The 24,593-nt window shown below is 38.0% G+C and overlaps 1 protein-coding gene across 1 annotated transcript; it reads left to right on the forward strand.

Moving 5' to 3' along the window:
• Nucleotides 1-23,905: 23,905 nt before the first annotated feature.
• On the forward strand, nt 23,906-24,331 carry TCEAL7 (transcription elongation factor A like 7; the record flags this gene model as incomplete). Its single annotated transcript, XM_081222269.1, has 1 exon — nt 23,906-24,331. The coding sequence occupies one exon, from the start codon at nt 23,906-23,908 to the stop codon at nt 24,206-24,208; it is 303 nt and encodes a 100-aa protein (XP_081078395.1). The 3' UTR covers nt 24,209-24,331.
• Nucleotides 24,332-24,593: the final 262 nt, after the last annotated feature.

Genomic DNA, 24,593 nt, shown 5'->3' on the forward strand with positions numbered 1-24,593 from the left:
AAAATGATCAAAATGAACAAAAATTTCACAAAAGTACATATGCAAATTACCAATGAGCTCATGGAAAGATCCTCAATCTCATTAATCATCAGGAAAATGCAAAAAAAAGACAAAACAAAACCCTGAAGTAAGTATCACTGCACACTCATCAGAGTAGCTAATATTTAAAAGTCAGACAATCCTAAGTATTTTTTTAAATAGCAGTCTCTTTTGCATGTTTTTACGTCACCACTTATTTTTTAAAGTCTTTATTAAATTTGTTACAAAATTGCTTCTGTTTTATGTTTTGGGTTTTTTGGCCACAAGGCATGTGGGATCTTAGTTCGCATCCCCTTCATTGGAGGGCAAAGTCTTAACCACTGGACCACTAGAGAAGTCCCCAGTCCTAAGTATTTTTGAGGATATGGAACAACTGGAACTCTCATTCACTGCTGGTAAGAAGTTCAACCACCTTGAAAGACTTAAACAGTCCTTGAAAAGTTAAACTTACACTTACCATATGTCCCAGAAATTCCACTCTTAGGAATTTTCCTAAACAGAATTTAAAACATTTCCTCAAAAAGATTTGCACAGGAGTGTTCATAGCATTTCATTTATGATAGGCCCTAAGTGGATACAATCCAAATGTCCATCAAGAAATGAATAGAGAAACAAATTTGATGTTTTCATGAATTAGAATACTACTAAGCAATAGAAAGAGGCAAACTACTGGTACAAGCAATAACAGAGATGCATCTCAAAAAATATTATACTTAGGGAAAGATACCAGACACAAAAGAGTACATTCTGCGTGATTCCATGTATATAGAGGCAAAACTAAATTATATTGATATAAATTTAATCAAATCAATGTTTGCCTGGCTTGAAGGTTGTGATTTTTCTGACTGTAAAAGGGGCAAAACAGAACTTTCTTAGCTGAGGGAAATGTTCTGTATCGTGACAGAGTAGTGACTCCACTGGAAAATACATTTGTTGAAATCATTGAACTCTATAGTTAAAATGTATGTATCTTATTGTATGTAAATTATACCCCAGTAAAGGAAATTAAAAATCAAATTATCTAGGAATAAATCTAATTAAATACTTATAAGACCTCTACACTGAAAATTATAAAATAATTCTGAGAAACATTAAAGAAGACCTAAATAAGTATAGAAATATGGGTTGAAAGACTCAACATTTTCAAGTTGTCAATTATTCCCAAATTGATATATAAAGTCAATGCAATTCATATGAAAATCCCAGCAGGTTATTTTTCTGTGGGCAAGCAGATTCCAACTATGTATATGAAAATGCAAAAAAAGAGCCAAATATAGCCAAGACAACTTTAAAGAAGAAGAGAGCTCCAAGATTTCCATACTAGATACCAAACTTAATACAATGCTATAGTGAATAAATAGTATGACATTGTCTCAAATATTAACATATATGTGTATACACACAGAGACAGACACACACGTATGGACCTGTGAAACATACCTACACATACTGTCACTTGATTTATGGCAAAGATGACAGTGCAGTGGAGAAAGGATTTAAAAAAAAGTCATAGCAGATCAAATGAATATCCATGGGTGGAGAATATTTGTTAACTCCACCTAAGTAACACACAAAAATAAATTCCCAGAGGACTGCAGATCTAAATGGGAAAGGTAAAAATGTCATTCCAAAGCAAAATGCACAGGAAATCATCTTCATGACTTTGGAGTAGGCAGTGTTCTTAAAGAGGGCACAAAAAGGACTAATTACAAAGGATAAAAAAGATTATAACTTATACTTTATTAATATCAGAAACTTCTATTCATCAAAAGACATATCAAAAGAATAAGGAAGCAAGCCACAAACTAGAAGAAGATTTTTCGACCACACATATCTGAGAAATGATTTGTATCTATAAAGTATAAAGAACTCTCAAAAATGAATAAGAAAAAGACAATCCAATAGAAAAATGGGCAAACACTTTAAAACAGCAACTCAAAAAACTGAATATCCAAATGTCTAGTAAATTTGTGAAAATATGCTCAACTTCATTAGTGTTCAGAGAAATGCAAATTGAAACCAAAATGTGATACCACTAAACACCACCCAGAATGTCTAAAATAATAAAGACAGAAAATATCAAGTGTTTTACAAGTACAATTAGAACTGGTACTATCACTTTGGAAAACTATTTGTCAGAATATATAAAGGTAAACATATGTATACTCTATGACCCACCACTCTCACTCTAGATTCACCCATAATAAAAATGTGTGCATTGGTTTACCAAACAACATTTACACCTATGTTCATAATAGCACTTTTATTTTTATTTTTATTATTTTTTATTAGTTTCTGCTTTATAACAAAATGAATCAGTCATACATATATATGTGTTCCCATATCCCTTCCCTCTTGTGTCTCCCTCCCTCCCACCCTCCCTATCCCACCCATCCAGGCGGTCACAAAGCACCAAGCTGATCTCCCTGTGCTATGTGGCTGCATCCCACTATCTATCTACCTTACATTTGGTAGTGTATATTTGTCCATGCCTCTCTTTCGCTTTGTCACAGCTTACCCTTCCCCCTCCCCATATCCTCAAGTCCATTCTCAAGTCATAATAGCACTTTTTAAACTGCCCAATATTACCAAGTACCCAAATGTTCTTCATCAGGAAAATGTACAGGTTAATTGTGTATTAACACAGTGTATTATTCGGCAATAAAAATGTACAAATTAGAGGACCTTCAAGATGGCAGGGGAGTAAGACATGGAGATCACCTTCCTGACCACAAATACATCAAAAATACATCTACATGTGTAACAACACCTACAGAACACCTACTGAAGGCTGGCAGAAGACCTCAGACTTCCCAAAAGTCAAGAAACTCTCCACATACCTGGCTGTGGCTGACAGGGATTTGGTGCTCTGGCCAGGTGTCAGGCCTGAGCATCTGAGGCGGGAGAGCCGAGTTCAGGACAGAGCTCCACCAGAGACCTCCTGTCCCCACGTAATATCAATCAGCGAGAGCTCTCCCAGAGATCTCCATGTCAACACTAAGACCCAGCTCCACTCAACAACCAGCAAGCTCCAGTGCTGACACCCCATGACAAACAACTAGGAAGACAGGAACACAACCACATCCATTAGCAGAGAGGCTGGCTGAAATCATACTAAGTTCACAGACACCCCAAAACACACCACCAGACTCGGTCCTGCCCACCAGAAAGACAAGATCCAGCCTCATCCACCAGAACACAGGCACCAGTCCCCTCCACCAGGAAGCCTACACAACCCACTGAAACAACGTTAGTCACTGGGGGTAGACACCAAAAGCAACGGGAACTATGAACATGCAGCCTGCGAAAAGGATACCCCAAACAGATTAAGTTAAGCAACATGAGAAGACAGAGACACACAGCAGATGAAGGAGCAAGGTAAAAAACCCACCAGACCTAACAAATGAAGAGGAAATAGGCAGTCTACCTGAAAAAGAATTCAGAGTAATGATAGTAAAGATGATACAAAATCTTGGAAATAGAATGGAGAAAATACAAGAAAGTTTTAAGAAGGACACAGAAGAACTAAAGAGTAAATAAACAATGATAAACAACACAATAAAGGAAATTAAAAATTCTCTAGAAGGAATCAATAGCAGAATTACTGAGGCATAAGAATGATTAAGTGACCGGGAAGATAAAACAGTAGAAATAACTACCACAGAGCAGAATAAAGAAAAAAGAATGAAAAGAATTGAGGACAGTATTCAGAGACCTCTGGGACAGCATTAAATGCACCAACATTTGAATTATAGGGGTCCCAGAAGAAGAAGGGAAAAAGAAAGGGTTTGAGAAAATACTTGAAGAGATTATAGTTGAAAATTTCCCTAATATGGGAAGGGAAATAATCAAACAATTCCAGGAATTGCAAAGAGTCCCATACAGGATAAATCCAAGGAGAAGTACGCCAAGACACATATTAATCAAACTATCAAAAATTATATATAAAGAAAAAATATTAAAAGCAGCAAGGGAAAAACAACAAATAACATACAAGGGCATTCCCATAAGGTTAACAGCTGATCTCTCAGCAGAAACTCTACAAGCCATAAGGGAGTGGCAGGACATATTCAAAGTGATGAAGGGGAAAATCCTCCAACCAAGATTACTCAACCCAGCAAGGATCTCATTCAGATTTGACAGAGAAATTAAAACCTTTACAGACAAGCAAAAGCTTAGAGGATTCAGCACCACCAAACCAGCCTTACAACAAATGCTAAAGGAAATTCTCTAGGCAGGAAATACAAGAGAAGGAAAAGACCTACAATAACAAACCCAGAACAATTAAGAAAATGATAAAAGGAACATACATATTGATAATTACCTTAAATTTAAGTGGATTAAATGCTCCAAATGAAAGATATAGACTGGCTGAATGGATACAAAAACAATACCCATATATATGCTGTCAGCAAGAGACCCACTTCAGACATAGGGACACATACAGACTAAAAGTGAGGGGATGGAAAAAGATATTCCATGCAAATGGAAATCAAAAGAAAGCTGGAGTAGCAATTCTTATATCAGACAAAATCAACTTTAAAATAAAGACTATTAGAAGAGACAAAGAAGGACACTACATAACGATAAAGGGATCAATCCAAGAAGAAGATATAACAATTGTAAATATTTATGCACCCAACATAGGAGCACCTCAAAACATAAGGAGAATGCTAACAGCCATAAAAGGGGAAACCGACAGTAACACAGTAATAGTAGGGGACTTTAACACCCCACTTTCACCAAAGGACAGATCAACCAAAATGAAAATAAATAAGGAAACACAAGCTTTAAATGATACATTAAACAAGATGGACTTAATTGATATTCATACGACATTCCATCCAAAACAACAGAATACACTTTCTTCTAAAGTGCCCGTGGAACACTCTCCAAGATAGACCATATCTTGGGTCACAAATCAAGCCTTGGAAATTTAAGAAGATTGAAATCGTATCAAGTATCTATTCTGATGACAACACTATGAGACTAGATATCAATTACAGGAAAAAAAACTGTAAAAAGTACAAACACATGGAGGGTAAACAATACACTACTAAATAACCAAAGCATCACTGAAAAAATCAAAGAGGAAATCAAAAAATACCTGGAGACAAATGACAATGAAAACACGAAGACCCACAACCTATGGGATGCAGCAAAAGCAGTTCTAAGAGGGAAGTTTATAGCAATACAATCCTACATCAAAAAACAAGAAAAATCTCAAATAAACAGCCTAACCTTACACCTAAAGCACTTAGAGAAAGAAGAACAAAAAACTCCCAAAGTTAGCAAAAGGAAAGAAATCATAAAGATCAGATCAGAAATAAATGAAAAAGAAATGAAGGAAACGATAGCAAAGATCAATAAAACTAAAACCTGGTTCTTTGAGAAGAAAAACAAAATTGATAAACCAGTAGCCAGAATCATCAAGAAAAAAAGGGAGAAGGCTCAAATCAATAGAATTAGAAATGAAAAAGGAGAAGTAACAACTGACACTGCAGAAATACAAAAGATCATGAGAGATTACTACAAGCAACTCCATGCCAATAAAATAGACAACCTGGAAGAAATGGACAAATTCTTAGAAATGCACAACCTGCCAAGACTGAATCTGGAAGAAATAGAAAATATGAACAGCCCAATCACAAGCACTGAAATTGAAACTGTGATTAAAATCTTCCAACAAACAAAAGCCCAGGACCAGATGGCTTCACAGGCAAACTCTATCAAACATTTAGAGAAGAGCTAACACCTATCCTTCTCAAACTCTTCCAAAATACATCAGAGGGAGGATCACTCGCAAACTCATTCTACGAGGCCACCATCACCTTGATACCAAAACCAGACAAGGATGTCACAAAGAAAGAAAACAACAGGCCAATATCACTGATGAACATAGATGCAAAAATCCTCAACAAAATACTAGCAAACAGAATCCAACAGCACATTAAAAGAATCACACACCATGATCAAGTGGGGTTTATTCCAGGAATGCAAGGATTCTTCAATATATACAAATCAATCAACGTGATACACCATATTAACAAACTGAAGGAGAAAAACCATATGATCATCTCAATAGATGCAGAGAAAGCTTTTGACAAAATTCAACACCCATTTATGATAAAAACCCTCCAGGAAGTAGGCATAGAGGGAACTTTCCTCAACATAATAAAGGCACATATGACAAACCCACAGCAAGCATCGTCCTCAATGGTGAAAAACTGAAACCATTTCCACTAAGATCAGGAACAAGACAAGGCTGCCCACTCTCACCACTCTTATTCAACATAGTTTTGGAAGTTTAAGCCACAGCAATCAAACAAGAAAAGGAAATAAAAGGAATCCAAATCGGAAAAGAAGAAGTAAAGCTGTCACTGTTTGCAGATGACATGATACTATACATAGAGAATCATAAAGATGCTACCACAAAACTACTAGAGCTAATCAATGAATTTGGTAAAGTAGCAGGTTACAAAATGAATGCACAGAAATCTCTGGCATTCCTATACACTAATGATGAAAAATCTGAAAGTGAAATCAAGAAAACACTCCCATTTACCATTGCAACAAAAAGAATAAAATATCTAGGAATAAACCTACCTAAGGAGACAAAAGACCTGTATGCAGAAAATTATAAGACACTGATGAAAGAAATTAAAGATGATACAAATAGATGGAGAGATATACCAAGTTCTTGGACTGGAAGATTCAACACTGTGAAAATGACTCTACTACCCAAAGTAATCTACAGATTCAATGCAATCCCTGTCAAACTACTACTGGCATTTTTCTCAGAACTAGAGCAAAACATTTCACCATTTGTATGGAAACACAAAAGAACCCGAATAGCCAAAGCAATCTTGAGAACAAAAAACAGAGCTGGAGTAATCAGGCTCCCTGACTTCAGACTATACTACAAAGCTACAGTAATCAAGACAGTATGGCACTGGCACAAAAACAGAAAGATAGAACAGTGGAACAGGATAGAAAGCCCAGAGATAAACCCACGCACATATGGTCACCTTATCTTTGATAAAGGAGGCAGGAATGTACAGTGGAGAAAGGACAGCCTCTTCAGTAAGTGGTGCTGGGAAAACTTGACAGGTACATGTAAAAGTATGAGATTAGATCACTCCCTAACACCATACACAAAAATAAGCTCAAACTGGATTAAAGACCTAAACATAAGGCCAGAAACTATCAGACTCTTCAAGGAAAACATAGGCAGAACACTCTATGACATAAATCACAGCAAGATCCTTTTTGACCCAACTCCTACAGAAATGGAAATAAAACCAAAAGTAAACAAAAGGGACCTAATGAAACTTCAAAACTTTTGTACAGCAAAGGAAACCATACACAAGACCAAAAGACAACCCTCAGAATGGGAGAAAATATTTGCAAATGAAGCAACTGACAAAGGATTAAACTCCAAAATTTATAAACAGCTCATGCAGCTCAATAAGAAAAAAACAAACAACCCAATCCAAAAACGGGCAGAAGACCTAAATAAACATTTCTCCAAAGAAGATATACAGACTGCCAACAAACACATGAAAAAATGCTCAACATCATTAATCATTAGAGAAATGCAAATCAAAACTACAATGAGATACCATCTCACACCAGTCAGAATGGCCATCATCGAAAAATCTAGAAACAGTAAATGCTGGAGAGGGTGTGGAGAAAAGGGAACACACTTGCATTGCTGGTGGGAATGTGAATTGGTACAGCCACTATGGAGAACAGTATGGAGGTTCCTCAGAAAACTGTAAATAGAACTACCATATGACCCAGCAATCCCACTACTGGGCATATACCCTGAGAAAACCATCATTCAAAAAGAGTCATGTACCAAAATGTTCATTGCAGCTCTATTTACAATAGCATGGAGAAGGAAACAACCTAAGTGTCCATCATCAGATGAATAGATAAAGAAGAAGTGGCACATATATACAATGGAATATTACTCAGCCATAAAAAGAAACGAAATTAAGCTATTTGTAATGAGGTGGATCGAACTAGAGTCTGTCATATAGAGTGAAGTAAGTGAGAAAGAGAATGACAAATACCATATGCTAACACATATATAAGGAATCTAAGAAAAAAAATGTCATGAAGAACCAAGGGGTAAGACAGGAATAAAGACACAGACCTACTAGAGAATGGACTTGAGGATATGGGGAGGGGGAAGGGTAAGCTCTGACAAAGCGAGAGAGTGGCATGGACATACATACACTACCAATCATAAAATAGATAGCTAGTGGGAAGCAGCCACATAACACAGGGAGATCAGCTCGGTGCTTTGTGACCACCTAGAGGGGTGGGATAGGGAGGGTGGGAGGGAGGGAGAGGCAAGAGGGAAGAGATATGGGAACATATGTATATGTATAACTGATTCACTTTGTTATAAAGCAGAAACTAACACACCATTGTAAAGCAATTATACCCCAATAAAGATGTACAAAAGAAAACAACACGAAGTTAGCAGAAGGAAAGAAATCATAAAGATCAGATCAGAAATAAATGAAATAGAAATGAATGAAATGGTAGCAAAGATCAATAAAACTAAAAGTTTGTTCTTTGAGAAGATAAACATAATTGATATACCATTAACCAGGCTCATCGAGAAAAGAAGGGAGAAGACTCAAATGAACAGAATTAGAAATGAAAAAGAAGTAACAACTGACACTGCAGAAATACAAAGGATCATGAGAGATTACTACAAGCAACTATGTGCCAAGAAAATGGACAACCTAGAAGAAATGGACAAATTCTTAGAAAAACACAACCTTTTGAGACTGAACCAGGAAGAAATACACACTATAAACAGCCCAATCACAAGCACTGAAATTGAAACTGTGATTAAAAATCTTCAAACAAACAACACCCCAGGACCAGATGGATTCATAGGCAAATTCTATCAAACATTTAGAGAAGAGCTAACACCTACCCTTCTCAAACTCTTCCAAAATATAGCAGAGGGGGGAACATTCCCAAATACATTATACAAGGCCACCATCACCCTGATACCAAAACCAGACAAAGATGTCACACAAAAAAGAAAACTACAGGCCAATATCACTGATGAACGTAGATGCAAAATCCTCAAGAAAATGCTAGGAAACAGAATCCAGCAGCACATTAAAAGGATCATACACCATCGTCAAGGGGGGTTTATCCCAGGAATGCAAGGATTCTTCAATATACACAAATGAATCAGTGTGATACACCATATTAACAAATTGAAGGAGAAAAACCATAAGATAATCTCATTAGATGCAGAAAAGGTTTCAACAAAATTCAACACCAATTTATGATAAAATCTCTCCAGAAAGTGGGCATAGAGGGAACCTAACTCAACACAATAAAAGCCATATATGATAAACCCACAGCCAACATCATTCTGAATGGTGAAAAACTGAAACCATTTCCACTAAGATCAAGAAGAAGACAAGGGTGCCCAATCTCACCACTATTATTCAACATAGTTTTGGAAGTTTTAGCCACGGCAATCAGAGATGAAAACAAAATAAAAGGAATACAAATTGGAAAAGAAGAAGTAAAACTGTCACTGTTTTCAGATGACATGCTACTATACATAGAAAATCCTAAAGATGCCACCAGAAAACTACTATAGCTAATCAATGAATTTGGTAAAGTAGCAGGATACAAAATTAATGCACAGAAATCTCTTGCATTCGCATACACTAACGATGAAAAATCTGATAGAGAAATTAAGGAAACACTCTCATTTACCACTGCAACAAAAATAATAAAATACCTAGGAATAAACCTACCTAAGGAGCCAAAAGACCTGGATGCAGAAAAATATAAGACACTGATGAAAGAAATTAAAGATGATACAAGCAGATGGAGAGATATACCATGTTCTTGGATTGGAAGAATCAACACTGTTAAAATGACTATACTACCCAAAGCAATCTACAGATTCAATGCAATCCCTATTAAACTACCACTGGCATTTTTCACAGAACTAAAACAAAACATTTCACAATTTGTATGGAAACACAAAAGATCCCGAATAGCCAAAGCAATCTTGAGAAAGAAAAACGGAGCTGGAGGAATCAGGGTCCTTGACTTCAGACTATACTCCAAAGCTATAGTAATCAAGACACTATAGTATTGGCACGAAAACAGAAATATAGATCAATGGAACAGGATAGAAAGCCCAGAGATAAACCCACGCACATATAGTCACCTTATTTTTGATAAAGGAGACAAGAATATATAGTTGAGAAAAGACAGCCTCTTCAATAAGTTGTGCTGGGAAATCTGGACCGCTACATTTAAAAGAATGAAATTAGAACACTCCCTAATACCATACACGAAAATAAACTCAAAATGGATTAAAGACGTAAATGTAAGGCCAGACACTATAAAACTCTTAGAGGAAAACATAGGCAGAACAATATCACATAAATCACAGCAAGATCCTTTTTGACCCACCTCCTAGAGAAATGGAAAAAAACCCAAAAATAAACAAATGGGACCTAATGAAACTTAAAAGCTTTTGCACTGCAAAGGAAAGTATAAACAAGATGAAAAGAAAACACTCAGAATGGGAGAAAATGTTTGCAAACGAAGCAACTGACAAAGGATTAATCTCCAAAATTAGCAAGCAGCTCATGCAGCTCAATAGCAAAGAAAAAAAAACCCAATCCAAAAATAGGCAGAAGACCTAAATAAACATTTCTCCAAAGAAGATATACAGATTGCCAACAAACACATGAAAGGATGCTCAACATCACTAATCATTAGAGAATTGCAAATCGAAACTACAGTGAGGTATCACCTCACACCGGTCAGAACGGCCATCATCAAAAAGTCTACAAACAGATTGCCTCTTGTTCAGACAAGAGGCAAGTGTATTTCTCTCATACAAAATAGTCCAGAGATAAGAAGGGACTTTTGGGCAGGTGAATTTGTCTGCTGTATGAGGTCAGGTGCCTTCTATTCTGTTGCTCTGCTATCTCCTAGAGTGTTGTCTTTATACTTCGTCTGAGTTCTAGGACACAGGAAGCAGGAAAGAGAAAGTGGTAGGCAAACAATTCCCTTTTAAAAATTGATACAGAAGTTGCACGTTCCACATCTGCTCATATTCTATTGCAAATAACTTGAACAAAAGACATACTGTACTTGGCTGCAAAGGAGGCTAGGGAATGTTAATTTCTTGTTGAGTGATCAAGAGTTCTTCTAAAACATTGGGAAAGGAAATCCTGTTACTTAGAGGAAGATAGGGAAAATTGTCACTGGGGGCAATTAGCAGTCTTGGGTAAAAGTGATGGCAATAAAGTTAACAATCATCAGCCAAACTTTGGTAAAGTTGATCATCTGAGATACTACATCCACACACAATTCCATTTAGTTCAAAACAAAGTTTTCTCTATGTCTAAGAAAAATCAACTGGGTGAATAGCCGTGTGGTGTACAGAGACCCTGATCATCCATATGTACTATAACTTTGTCATAGTTAAATTTTTGTGAACATTACTGATTATTTCCTTAGGATGGATACCTAGGAATGAATTTGTGGGCCCAAGGAGCACCCATATTTTAAATGTAAATGCCTGAGTTCTATACAGAAAGGTAGAGAAATTCATATTCCATTACCTGGAAATAAGTGAGAAAGCCCTTGGGGGAGTGTAGAGTACAGACTTCCTGATTTTGTGTCATAAAGAGCTTGCACTGAACCCACTTTGAGACCATAGACACCATCAATAGACTTAAGTACCTCTAAAGGAGGACTAAGTAGACTTGTACTCACAAGGCAGCATGAAACAGGCCAGAGTAATTAGTGATAAGCATAGTGGGCCTGGCTTCAGTCAGACAGGTCTCCTCTTTCCCACCCTACTTCTAGGTCGTGCCCATGTTCTGAGGCCCAGGTCAAGGTCCTTTTCCTCCTCGAGGCTTTCTCTATTTTGAGCCAACCTGGCCATTGCTATCTCCAAGCCCCTATTGGCCTGACTGTTCACCCTTTCCTTTAGCTTTCTCCAAATGGCCTCATATGTCGGGGTATTTGGCCTACCCAGAGAGAGTATATCTTTCACCAGCGTAGTATCCTCCTCTGAGACCTAGCCCTTATCATTCAGAGCACACAGGGCAGGGCTTGGGCATCTGAGGAGGTCCCCAAAATATCTATTGACTCAACCATGAACAAAGGGAAGAAATTGAATGGAGAATATGGGAGAGGACATAGGGTTATATTGAGACAGTCTTCATTCTAAAACCTGGACTGGTTCCCAGACTCAACACTAACCAGCTGTGTAACCTTGGACACCTTACTTAAACCTCTCAAAAGGAGAGAGAGAGAGAATGGAGGGAAGAACACCAGAGAAGAGTGTGCCATAACAGTTCTGATGCAAGCTCAGAAGGGCCTAAACCAGCATAATAAGTTCAGCTGTCACAATAAAGAAAGATGGAGGCTTACTGGCTATCAAAGGGGGTGAGAGTCAGACAAGGCTCTGAAATTTCAAGACAGAGTGACTAGACAAGTTGATATGGTAGGTTGGGTTAATTAATGTTAAAGGCACACGATCTCACTCAAAGATGACTATAAAATATCAGTGGAAGACCTAAATGTCAATTTGGCCCCCATGGACCTGTAGTCACCAAATGATATCAACTGGGTAAGGGCAAACTGTTGGAGTTAATATTTTAATCTCCTAGATATAGCTGCAAATTTGCAGGATTAGAGGAAAGAGGATCAGGTTGAACCAGAAATAGGTAGTTAGCAAAATCCAGACTGTGAGAAACCCTACAAGTGAAACAGCCCAAGTTCTTCCACAGATAATTTGTAAGGAAAAGAAAGAGATGGAGGAAAAAGCCATACATTAATGGAGGCTTCTGGGGTAGCTGAAAAAGTTCTATTTATTGATCTGAATTATGGTTATGGGAGTGTTCACCTCACAATATTTCACTGCCCTATACATTTTAAATGTTTCTAGGTTATATTTTATAATAAAAATGCTTTAAAACTTACAAGCTTTCTTTTTTTACATGAGTTTCAAGAATCATAACATGATAACAAGGGTAGTGATAGTGATGTTTCAGGGTCTCCTAATGACCTCATAATAAACAAGATCAGGGTTGTTAAGAATTCTACCTACGTGAATTGACTCAGTGATTTCCCAGTTTATATAACTAGTCCTGCATTTCTTTGTTCTACAATTGCATGCAATTATTGAAAATATCACTGTGGTTTTCACTCAATCTGCAGGCAATGTCCATCTAGGATAAAACTGCTACAAAATTATGACAATTGAGGGGCTCCTGTATAGCCTTTCACAAATTGATTTCCTTGTTTTGCAGAAGCGTTAGGTTCACCTTGTGGTGATTTTGTTTTGATCACTTTTCTAACAACTGTTAGAGATATAATTTACAGACATTAAATTGTACACATATGAAGAATACATTTCTAATGAGTGGTGATTACTGAAAAGTGTATACTCCCACATAATCACTACTGCATTTAAGATATAGAACATTTCCATTACCTCAGAAAGTCATGCCCCTTTGCAGTTAGTACCCCAATAAACTTTATTCAAGGAAACAAATAAACTGACTTCTATGACTATAGATAGGTTTTACCTTCTCAGGAATGTTGTATAAATGGAATCATATTGTACATATTCTTTTGTGCCTGTCTTCATCCATATTATTGCTGGAATCAGTTTGTTCCTTTTTATTGTTCTACTGTTTGTGTTTGGTATTGCAACATAACAAATAACCCCAATACTTAGGGGCTTAAGACAACAAACATTTATTTTTTGATTAACCTCCATGATGTTTTCTATAGTGGCTGTACCAATTTACATTCCCACCAACAGTGCACAAGTTTTCTCCTTTCTCCACATCCTCTCCAACACTTATTTGTAGTCTTTTTGTTAATAGCTATTCTGACAGGTGTGAGGTGATACCTCATTTTGGTTTGATTTGCATTTCTCTGATGATTAGTGATGTTGAGCATCTATCCATGTGTCTGTTGGCCATCTGTATGTCTTTCAAAAAATGTCTATTCAGGTCCTTTGTCCATTTTTTAATTGGGTTGGGTTTTTTTTTGATGTTGAGTTATATGAGTTCTTTGTATATCTTGGATATTAACCACTTATCAGATATACTGTTTGCAAATATCTTCTCCCATTCAGTAGGCTGCCTTTGGTATTGTTGATAGATTCCTTCACTGTGTATAAGCTTGTTAGTTTGAGGTATTCCCATTTGTTTATTTTTGCTTTTGTTTCCCTTGTCTGAGGAGACTATATCCAAAAAAATATTACTGAGACCAATATCAAATTGCTCAATGTCTACGTTTTCTTACAGGAGTTTTATGGTTTCAGTTCTTATATTTAAATTCTTAATAAATTTTGAGTTGATTTTTGTATATGGTGTGAGAAAGAAATCCAGCTGATTCTTTTGCATATAGCTGTCCAGTTTTCTAACACCATATATTGAAGAGGCTATCGTTTCCCCATTGTATATTCTTGCCTCCTTTGTTGTAGATTAATTGACCATATATAAGATTGAGTTTATCTTTGGGCTTTCTATTCCCTTCCATAATATCTGTGTCTGTTTTTTGTACCAGTACCATACTGTTTTTGATGACTGTAGCTTTGTAGTATAGTTTGAAAGGGGGAGGATGATACCTCCAGCTTTGTTCTTTTTTCTCAAAATTGTTTTGGCTATTTGGGGTCTTTTATGTTTCTATACAAATTTTAGAATTATTTGTTCTAATTCTGTGAAAAATGCCATTGGAATTTTGATAGGGCTTGCATCAAATCTGTAGATTGCCTTGGGGAGTATGGTCATTTCGACAATATTAATTATTCCAATACATGAACAAGGAATATCTTTCCATTTGTGTCATCTTAAATTTCTTTCATCAACATCTTATAATTTTCTGAGTATGTGTCTTTTACCTCGTTGGTTAGACATAGTTGTAAATAGGATTGTTTTTCATAATTTCTTTCTGATAGTTCATTGTTAGTGTATAGAAATGCAACAGATTTCTGTATATTGATTTTGTACCCTGCAATTTTACTGATTTCATTTATTAGTTCTAATAGTTTTATCATGGCATGTTTAGGATTTTCTATATATAGAATCATGTCACCTGCAAAGAGTAACAACTTTATTTCTTCCTTTCCAATGTTGATTACTTTTCTTTTGCTTTCTTGTCTAATAGCTGTAGCTAGGACTTCCAACAAAATATATATTTTATTGGAATATATCAAATACATATCAAATAAAAGTGGTGAGAGTGGGCATCCTTGTCTTGTTCCTGGTCTTAGAGGAAATAATTTCAGTTTTTCCCAATTGAAAATGATGTTGGATGTAGGTTTGTCATATGTGGTCCTTATTATGTTGAAGTATGTTCCCTCGATGCCCACTTTGTTGAGATTTTTTATCATAAATGGATGTTGAATTTTGTCAAAAGATTTTTCTTCATCTATTGATATGATCATATGTTTTTATTCTTCAATTTTTAATGTAGTATATCACATTGATTTATTTACAGATAGTGAACCATCCTTGTATCCCTGGGATAAATCTCACTTGATCATGGTGTATGATCCTTTTAACTATTATTGAATTCAGTTTGCTAACATTTTGTTGAGGATTTTTCCATCTATGTTTGTCAGTGATAGTGGCCTATAATTTTCTTTTTTTATGGTCTCTTTGTCTGATTTTGGTATCAGACAAAGGGTGATGCTGGACTCATAGACTGAGTTCAGAAGTACTCTTTCCTCTTTAATTTTTTGGAATAGTTTGAGAAGGATAGGTTTTAACTCTTCCTTAAATATTTGTTAGACTTGACCCATTAAGCCATCTGGTCCCAGACTTCAGTTTGTTGGGAGTTTTTTGTTTTTGGTTTTTTACTGATTCAGTTTCATTACTGGTAATAGGTCTCTTCATATTTTCTACTTCTTCCTGATTCAGTCCTGGGAGATTGTACAGTTATAAGAATTTATCCGTTTCTTCTAGGCTGTCCATTTTACTGGCATGTAATTGTTCATAGTAATCTCTTATGATCCTTTGTATTTCTACAATGTTGGTTTTAACTTCTCTTTCATTTTTTAATTTTATTTGGGCCCTTTTTCTTTTTTTCTTGATGAATCTGGCTATAGGTTTATCAATTTTGTTTGTCTTTTCAAAGAACCAGCTCTTAGTTTCATTGATTTTTCTTGGGTTTTTTAGTCTCTATTTAATTTATTTCTGCTCTGATCTGTATTATTTCTTTCTTTCTAGTAACTTTGGGTTTTATTTGTTTTTCTTTCTCTAGCTGCTTTACGTGTAAGGTTAGGTTGTTTCTTTGAGATTTTTCTTGTTTCCTGAGGTAAGCTTGTATCATAAACTTCCCTCTTAGAACTACTTTTGCAGTGTGTGTTCCATTAGGTTTGGATCATGATGTTTCCATTTTCATTTGTCCCCAGGTATATTTTTTATTTCCTTTTTTATTTATTCAGTGACCCATTGGTTGTTTTTTTTTTCATTAGTTTCTGCTTTATAACAAAGTGAATCAGTCATACACATACATCTGTTCCCACATCCCTTCCCTCCTGCGTCTCCCTCCCTCCCACCCTCCCCATCCCACCCCTCCAGGCGGTCACAAAGCACCTAGCTGATCTCCCTGTGCTATGTGGCTGCTTCCCACTAGCTATCTACCTTACGTTTGGTAGTGTATATATGTCCATGCCTCTCTTTCGCTTTGTCACAGCTTACCCTTCCCCCTCCCCATATCCTCAAGTCCATTCTCAAGTAGGTCTGTGTCTTTATTCCTGTTTTACCCCTAGGTTCTTCATGACATTTTTTAAAATTCCATATATATGTGTTAGCATATGGTATTTGTCTTTCCCCTTCTGACTTACTTCACTCTGTATGACAGACTCTAGGTCTATCCACCTCATTACAAATAGCTCAGTTTCGTTTCTTTTTATGGCTGAGTAACATTCCATTGTATATATGTGCCACTTCTTCTTTATCCATTCATCCGATGATGGACACTTAGGTTGTTTCCATCTCTGGGCTATTGTGAATAGAGCTGCAATGAACATTTTGGTACATGTCTCTTTTTGAATTATGGTTTTCTCAGGGTATATGCCTAGTAGTGGGATTGCTGGGTCATATGGTAGTTCTATTTTTAGTTTTTTAAGGAACCTCCATACTGTTCTCCATAGTGGCTGTACCAATTCACATTCCCACCAGCAGTGCAAGAGTGTTCCCTTTACTCCCATTGGTTGTTTAGTAGCATATTGTTTAGCTTCCACATGTTTCTGGTTTTTGCAGGGTTTTTTTTATTGTACTTGATTTCTACTTTCATGCTGTTGTGGTCAGAAAAGATGTTAGATATCATTTAAATCTTTTTAAATTTATTGACTTGTTTTTTGGTGTAGCCTGTGATCTGTCTTGGAGAATGTTCCATGTGCATTGGAAAAGAATGCATATTTTGTTGCTTTTGGATGGAATGTTCTACATATATCCATCAAGTCTATATGGTCTAATGTGTCACTTAAGGCCAGTGTTTCCTTATTGATTTTCTGTCTGAATGATCTGTCCTTTCATGTAATTGGGGTGTTAAAATCTCCTAATATTATTGTGTTACTGTAAATTTCTCCCTTTGTGTTTGTTCATATTTGCTTTATGTATTTAGATGTGAATGATAGTACACTTGATTTTGTCCCAGAGGCCTCTTAAACTCTCATTTTTTAAAAATTCTTTTTTCCCTTCTGCTTGGGTCATTTCCACTACTCTGTCTTCTGGTTCTCTGATTCATTCCTCTGTATCATCTAATCTTCTGTTGATTCCTTCTACTGTATTTTTATTTCAGTTATTGTAGTCTTCAGCTCTGTTTGATTCTTTATATTTTTCAACTCTTTTTTGAAATTCTCACTGTGCTCATCCATTTATGCTCATCCATTCTCCTGAATTCAGTGGGCATCTATATGATCATTACCTTGAACTCTTTATTGGGTAGATAGCTTATTTCCACTTTGCTTAGTTCTTCTCCTGGGGTTTTGTCTTGTTCCTTCGTTTGAAACATATTCCTCTATCTCCTCATTTTGCCTAATTCTCTGTGCTCATTTCTATGTATTAGGCAGGTTGGTTATATTTCCTCATCTTGGAGAAGTGACCTTATGTAGGAGATATCCTGTTGGGCCCAGTACCACACTCCCTTTTCATCACCAGAGCCCTATGCTCCAAGGATGCCCCCTATGTGGGCTACATGGACTCTTCTATTGTGGTGGAGCAGACTACTGTGGGCACAGTGGTAGATTGGGTTAGCCCCCAGCCCAGTTGGTTGCCAGGCTCTACCTCTTGTCATGGTTGCCAATCTGCTCATGGATGGGCCTGGGTCTTGGGGCAGCTGGCTGTGCAGCTGGAGGGCCCAAGACTGGTGCCAGCCTGCTGGTGGGTAGGTAAGCTCCTGTTGCTATAGACTAGAGGGAGGACTCCAAAATAGTGCTTGCCAGTACCAGTGTCCTTGTGGTAGAAGGAGCTCCCCAAAATGGCTACTGCCAGCATCTATGGCCCAGAGGGAGTCCCAGTTGTCTCCTGACTCTCTGGGAGGCTCGCCAAGATCAGCAAGTGGGTCCAAACCAGGCACTATGACTTAGAGCTTGTTAGATTTTGTGTGCACTCTTTAAGAACAGAGTTTCTGCTTTCCACAGCCCTCTAGCTCTCCCATACACAAGCTCCACTGACTTTCAAAGAAGGTTTTCTGGGAATTTGCTTTCCTGGTGCAGGAACACTGGACTGGGGAGTCTGATGTGGAGCTTGGACCCTTCACTCCCTGGGGAGACCCTCTGTGTTTGTGATTATCCTCTCATTTGTGAGTTGCCTACCCAGGGGTGTGGGTCTTTACTATACCATCACTCCACCCCTCCTACCTGTCTCCTTGTAGTATCTTCTTTATATTTTTAGTTATGGAAAATCTTTCCTGTTAGTCTACAGGTTATTCTCATAGACAGTTGCTCTGTAAATAGTTGTAATTTTGGTGTGCCTGTGGGAGGAGGTGAGTTCAGGGTCTTCCTACTCCACCATGTTGGTCACACCTCAACCATTTTTAATTGTAGAATTCAGTGTCTTTTAGTACACTCACAAATGTACAGTTATCAACACTATCTAGCTCCAGAATATTTTCTTCATCCCAAAAGGAAACCCCAGGCCTCTTAAGCATTCACTCCCCATTATCTCCTCTCTTAGTCCCTGGAAACCGTTCATTTGCTTTATGTCTTTATGGACCTGCCTATTATGGATATTTAATATAAATACAATCATACAATATGTAGCCTTCTGTGTCTGGCTTGTAACTCACTTGTCATTCTTTGCCCAGCCTCATGAAGTTTCACTTTATGTATGTGCAGCTTAATATATAGCAACAGGCTCAAGGGAAACATTTAAAAGACTTTTGGAGAATGTTTTTCTGCACTAATCCATCATCTCTGGTATTCTTCCTCACAAACTTCAGCCACCTCTACTTCCAATCTCTTTCTTGTCAACTCAGGAAGGCAAATGCTCCTCCTCTCTATGCCACAATCCATAGGATGCCTTTAGTCAAAATCCAAAGCAATCATAGGGCTCATCTTGATTGCTTCTCTTCTCTCAGGGACCACACCCTTGTGCTGCCAATTGTCTAGAGTCTAAAAACATTTGTAGTTGTTTGATATATTTGCCCAGTTATCTAGTTCTTCAAGGCAGGAGGATATGGTTAATCCAAGTTTTTCCATCATTTGTCATTTGGTTTATTTGAACATATTTTGCACAATTCTAGGACTATTTGCTTATAGAGTCCCCTCAACCTGTGTGAAGCCATACTGGAAAAGGAACCAGCAAGTCAGCCTGGTGTCTACCTAACACACAGGAAAATTCACCCCTCCTTGCCATAGCAAAGGGGAGAGGACACTATCTGTCTATCTTCACCCTGCTATCTCTTTTGGATCAACAGAATAATCAGTGATCTAACTAAGAACTGTACACCAGTACCTTGTTCTTGCAGACCTCTCTCTGTATGTAATTCTCTTAGAGCTTCCACCTCCACTTGGTTTAAAAGAGGAAAGAACTATGCTCTCCCTTTCATCCACGAGAAAGGGATAGAATTGTCTTTCACCATGTGCCAACCCTGGAGTCAGAATACCTTGGTTAAAATTCTATCTCCACTATTTACTGTGTGACTTTGGGCAAGCTACTTAACCTCTGTACTCCTTAGTTTGCTAATAATAGCATTGTGAGTAGTAATGAATAGTAATTCCGTTAGTATATGTAAAGTGCTTAGAAGAGTGCCTGGTACATTACAAGTATTATATAAGTATGAAGTACTATCGGTGTTGTTGTTGTTATTGTTGTTATAATGAACGACACTGAACTCCCCACAAAGTCTATGGCTCCCACAATTCTTTACCTGTCACCCTTACCTGTCTCCTTACACTGATTTGGGAGAAGGAGGGCTGGGACACTGTTGTAGATACACGGGTCAGGCGGGATTGGGTAAGGTCTTATGAAGGTATCAGGTCCCAATTACTAGACTTTTTTCATGATACATAATGCCTCTTTGTCCTCACCTATGAGTCCCATCAACCAATAGTAGGGAAACAAATTAAATCTAACTCAATATCTTACTTTGCTTGCATTTGCATGTATTTTTATAACAGCTTTTACTTATAGATGGAGATGTATTCTGTGAAATGTTTAGATAAACTAAAGCTGTCCAGATCTAATAGAATTTTTGGAGAATGAAGTAAAATAAGGCAGGGCAGTGACATGATCATATCTGTTATTTAGAATCTTCATTTTATTGGAAGGTGGCAAGATGTAAGGTAAAGAGGCCAGTAAATGTTGTTGTAGTGGTCGGAGTTTATGGTTGCTTGCCTTTGGGAAGTGGCAGTGAAGCCAGAATGGGAATTGGAAGGATTCCTGAGATACTTTGGAGGTAATCATTGAGACCTGCCACTTATTGGAGCACTTGGTATTTGTCAGTCATGAAGACAATGAAGAAAAAGACCACGCATTTTACAGAAAGTGGAGATGCTGGCAACAGGGAAGACCAGAAAAGCAGGCTTATTAGAAGGATGAACTATGGTATTTGCCATCATTTTTGTAATCTGGTCAGTTAATAAAGAATGGCTGCTTTCAAATTGGAAAAAAACACATAAATCTAACGATCTGCATGAAAAGCCGTTTACAGAGGATTCAGGATTTCTCCACCCCAACAACAAATCTTTTGCTTCTATCACAACTAACCATTCCTTAGTAACTGTGATAACAATGCCCTACTCTTTTTAAGATCTCTTCTCTTTCTCTTCTTAAATATTTTCTGGAACCATTTACTTCATAGTGGTTAGTGGCAACTTTGCATTTATAATGAGCCACTCTTTTCCTAAAAACAAATACTAAGAACACATCCCTGGGAATTCCCTGGGGGTCCAGTGGTTAGGACTTCTGTGCTCTCACTGACTTAGAGGACCCAGGTTCAATCCCTGATCAGGGAACTAAAATTCTACAAGCCGTGCAGTGCAGCCAAAAAAAAAAAAATTAAAAAAAATGTTAAAAGAAAGAACATATCCTTCTTTCTGTTGCATATATTTCAAGCTAACCAATCAACAACAGATTCACTTAGATTAGTACCAAAAGCCTTAGCAACAAGAAGTTTTGTGTGGTAAGTGACTAAATGGGGCCAATTTCTGTTAGTGCTTCTAATTCCACAGTGTGGCTGAGTAAGGTCTAAGGAAACATATATGGGATAGAGGTGTGTGGGAGAAATGAAAAACTATTGGATTCTAAATAAGAGTGTTGAGGAAAGGTGGGATCTTTTAAACGCAGTATTGAGGGAAATACAAGGGTATGGTACAAACTGGGAGACAGAGGGCATGATACTGAGATCGAAGTAGTAAAATTTTATGATTGACTTTTGAGATCTGAAAATCTCAGTATGTAGGATTATGGACTCAGGAACTCACCTAATGAAAAGGCCTCACATGCTCAGGAGTGCCTCAAAAAGGTAGTCTCCAATTGCCCTGTACATCTTAAACTTACAAAAATGTGTCTGCTTGGAGGGTCTATATTTATCTTATGACTCAGCAACAGAAACAGGTGGCTGGGTCTTTTTATCCTCCTATCTTGAATCTTTTTTCCAAATGTACATACTGTTACTGTATTTCTGGTTATTAAAAGAATATAATATGTTTATGGGGGAAAAGGGGGAAAGAATAGGAAATTATCAGAATGAAAGTAAAAACCACAATCCCAGTCATTACTTCCTTCCTTTATTTACCCCACCCCCTCCAATTTGGTTGCAAGAACTGAAGTGCAAGGAAAATGGTGGCTATTAGTGACTGGGGAGAGGGTGGGGGGAGGGAAGACTGCTCCCTTTCTGTTCCTGTATTTTAGAAGAGGATGAATAATCCTCTCTCTCCACACAACCATTAAAAAATTGTTAATATGACTATGGGAAAATGCAGCCCTTCTCTGGTAATCAGAGAAAGGCAAATTCCAACTACAGGGAGAAGGGGCCACTTTTGACCTCTGGAATTAGCAATGACAAAAATGAGTGACAGGGCCTGGTGGGGGGTGGTGGGAGGTTGGTAAGCAGTTCCATTTCTGCAGCACAGCTGGTGGGAGGGGAAAGTGGGGACCAGAGTTGGAGGATGACATAATCCTCACGTGATCAGGAGCTGACGTGAAGTCCTCATATTCCCGGGCTTCTTTCTCCTCTGGGTACCAGTTCCTTACTGCCCTGCAGGCGTTCGTGATTGTGGCCAAGAGAAAGAGGACGTAAATTCTTTAAATCCCAGAAGGTTGGTGTGAGGGAACCACTGGGACTCTTGGGGTGGTAGTGGCTGAATCTAGTGCCTGGAACATGTCTAGGATTGCTTTCTCCAAACCCGTGCAAACTCGTCGGAGATAATTATATTTTTGAAGGGGGGTGGGACTGGAGTAGGTGGAAGTCTCCTGAGAGACACCAGAGGTTTAGTGTAGTTTAGAAATAATCAGCTTCTCTCAGACTAGCAAGATTTCCCTTTATCCTTCTTCTCTTTTCCCAACTCTGCTGGAGGAAATGAGGTGTGGGCTGGTGTGTGGAGAAAGGCTGGAATCCTGAGGTGGAGACAGAGAAATTTAGAGATAATTTGAAAACAGTTCGCCTCATTCAATGCTAGCCTGTGAGAGGGATGCGGAGTAGTGGGGAGGGAGGGGACAGGGCCCTCGCGGGACTAGGCCTGAGGGTGAGGGGTGGGGGTTGGGGGCAGAAATTCGGTAGGAAGGGATAAGAACAGGAGGGGAAACAGGAGGTAGGAAATTTGGGGCGACACGGTGATGAGGATCCTAGATTCAAGATAATAACGTGTGTCTTGTCTCTGGCGCTGGTCGATCCACAGAGAACTCCCTCCTTCCCGCCCCTTCCTTTCTGTCTGCAGGTCTGAGGGTCTGTGTTCACAGACATCTCCAGGCAAGTAAAAGAGGAGGAAACTATCCCGAATCGTCTCAGGGAGGGGAGCACTCAGACGGGGGTCTCTGAGGGTGGGAGTTGGGAAGGGCGAGAGCTGGGTAAAATTTGTGGCGGCCCCACAGCTCAACTCCCTGTCTGCTCCCCTCCTGCCGCCCATCAGAGAGACCATTAGCCTTGTCTACTGGAGAAATGGTGGGCTGCTGAGGGAGGGGAAAGGTGGCAAGAAGGGGTAGGGGAGGGAGGGGGCGCATCTCGAACTTCGGAGGGCTGGACCAGTGAAGTAGGGGTGGGAGATTAGGCGAATATCTAGCTTCAGAGAGAAACTGACAATCTTGAATGAAAAGAAATGAAGCAATCTTACTCTACATGTTCTCCCTGGACTTAAGCAGGAAACAACAACAGCATGCAAAAATCCTGCAAAGAAAATGAAGGAAAGCCCAAGTGCAGCGTGCCAAAGAGGGAGGAAGAACACCCCTATGGAGAATTCGAACGCCAGCAAACAGAAGGGAATTTTAGGCAAAGGTTGCTTCAGTCTCTCGAGGAATTTAAAGAGGACATAGACTATAGGCATTTTAAGGATGAAGAAATGACAAGAGAGGGAGACGAGATGGAAAGGTGTTTGGAAGAGATAAGGGGTCTGAGAAAGAAATTTAGGGCTCTGCATTCTAACCATAGGCATTCTCGGGACCGTCCTTATCCCATTTAATGCATTTCTCCCCTGAATTCAACTATTTTCTGTTATTAATATTACAGCATTGGTTCCCTTTGTCAGCGTTTTCTTGCTAAATATTTGCTACTATTTTATTCCAATCCTTCAGTGTTCCTTTGATTTACATATGACTCGTTACCATTTCATCTTTTAACCCAATCTCACTCATTTAATAGGGTGGTTTCATTCATTTGCATGGGAAGATGCTCATTGTTTATTGTAAAGTGAAAATAATATGTTGCAAAATGATATATATAGATATGTCTATCTATATATATCTTATATGTACATTTATACATGTCATAATGCAAAAAGTGTCTGAATTATTACACACCAAAAGGTTAACAGTGAATCTCTGTGATCTGTATTTTATTTTATTTTT

This window comes from Mesoplodon bidens (genome assembly GCF_964165515.1).
Source record: "Mesoplodon bidens genome assembly, chromosome: X".
In the NCBI taxonomy this organism is placed as follows: Eukaryota; Metazoa; Chordata; class Mammalia; order Artiodactyla; family Ziphiidae; genus Mesoplodon; species Mesoplodon bidens.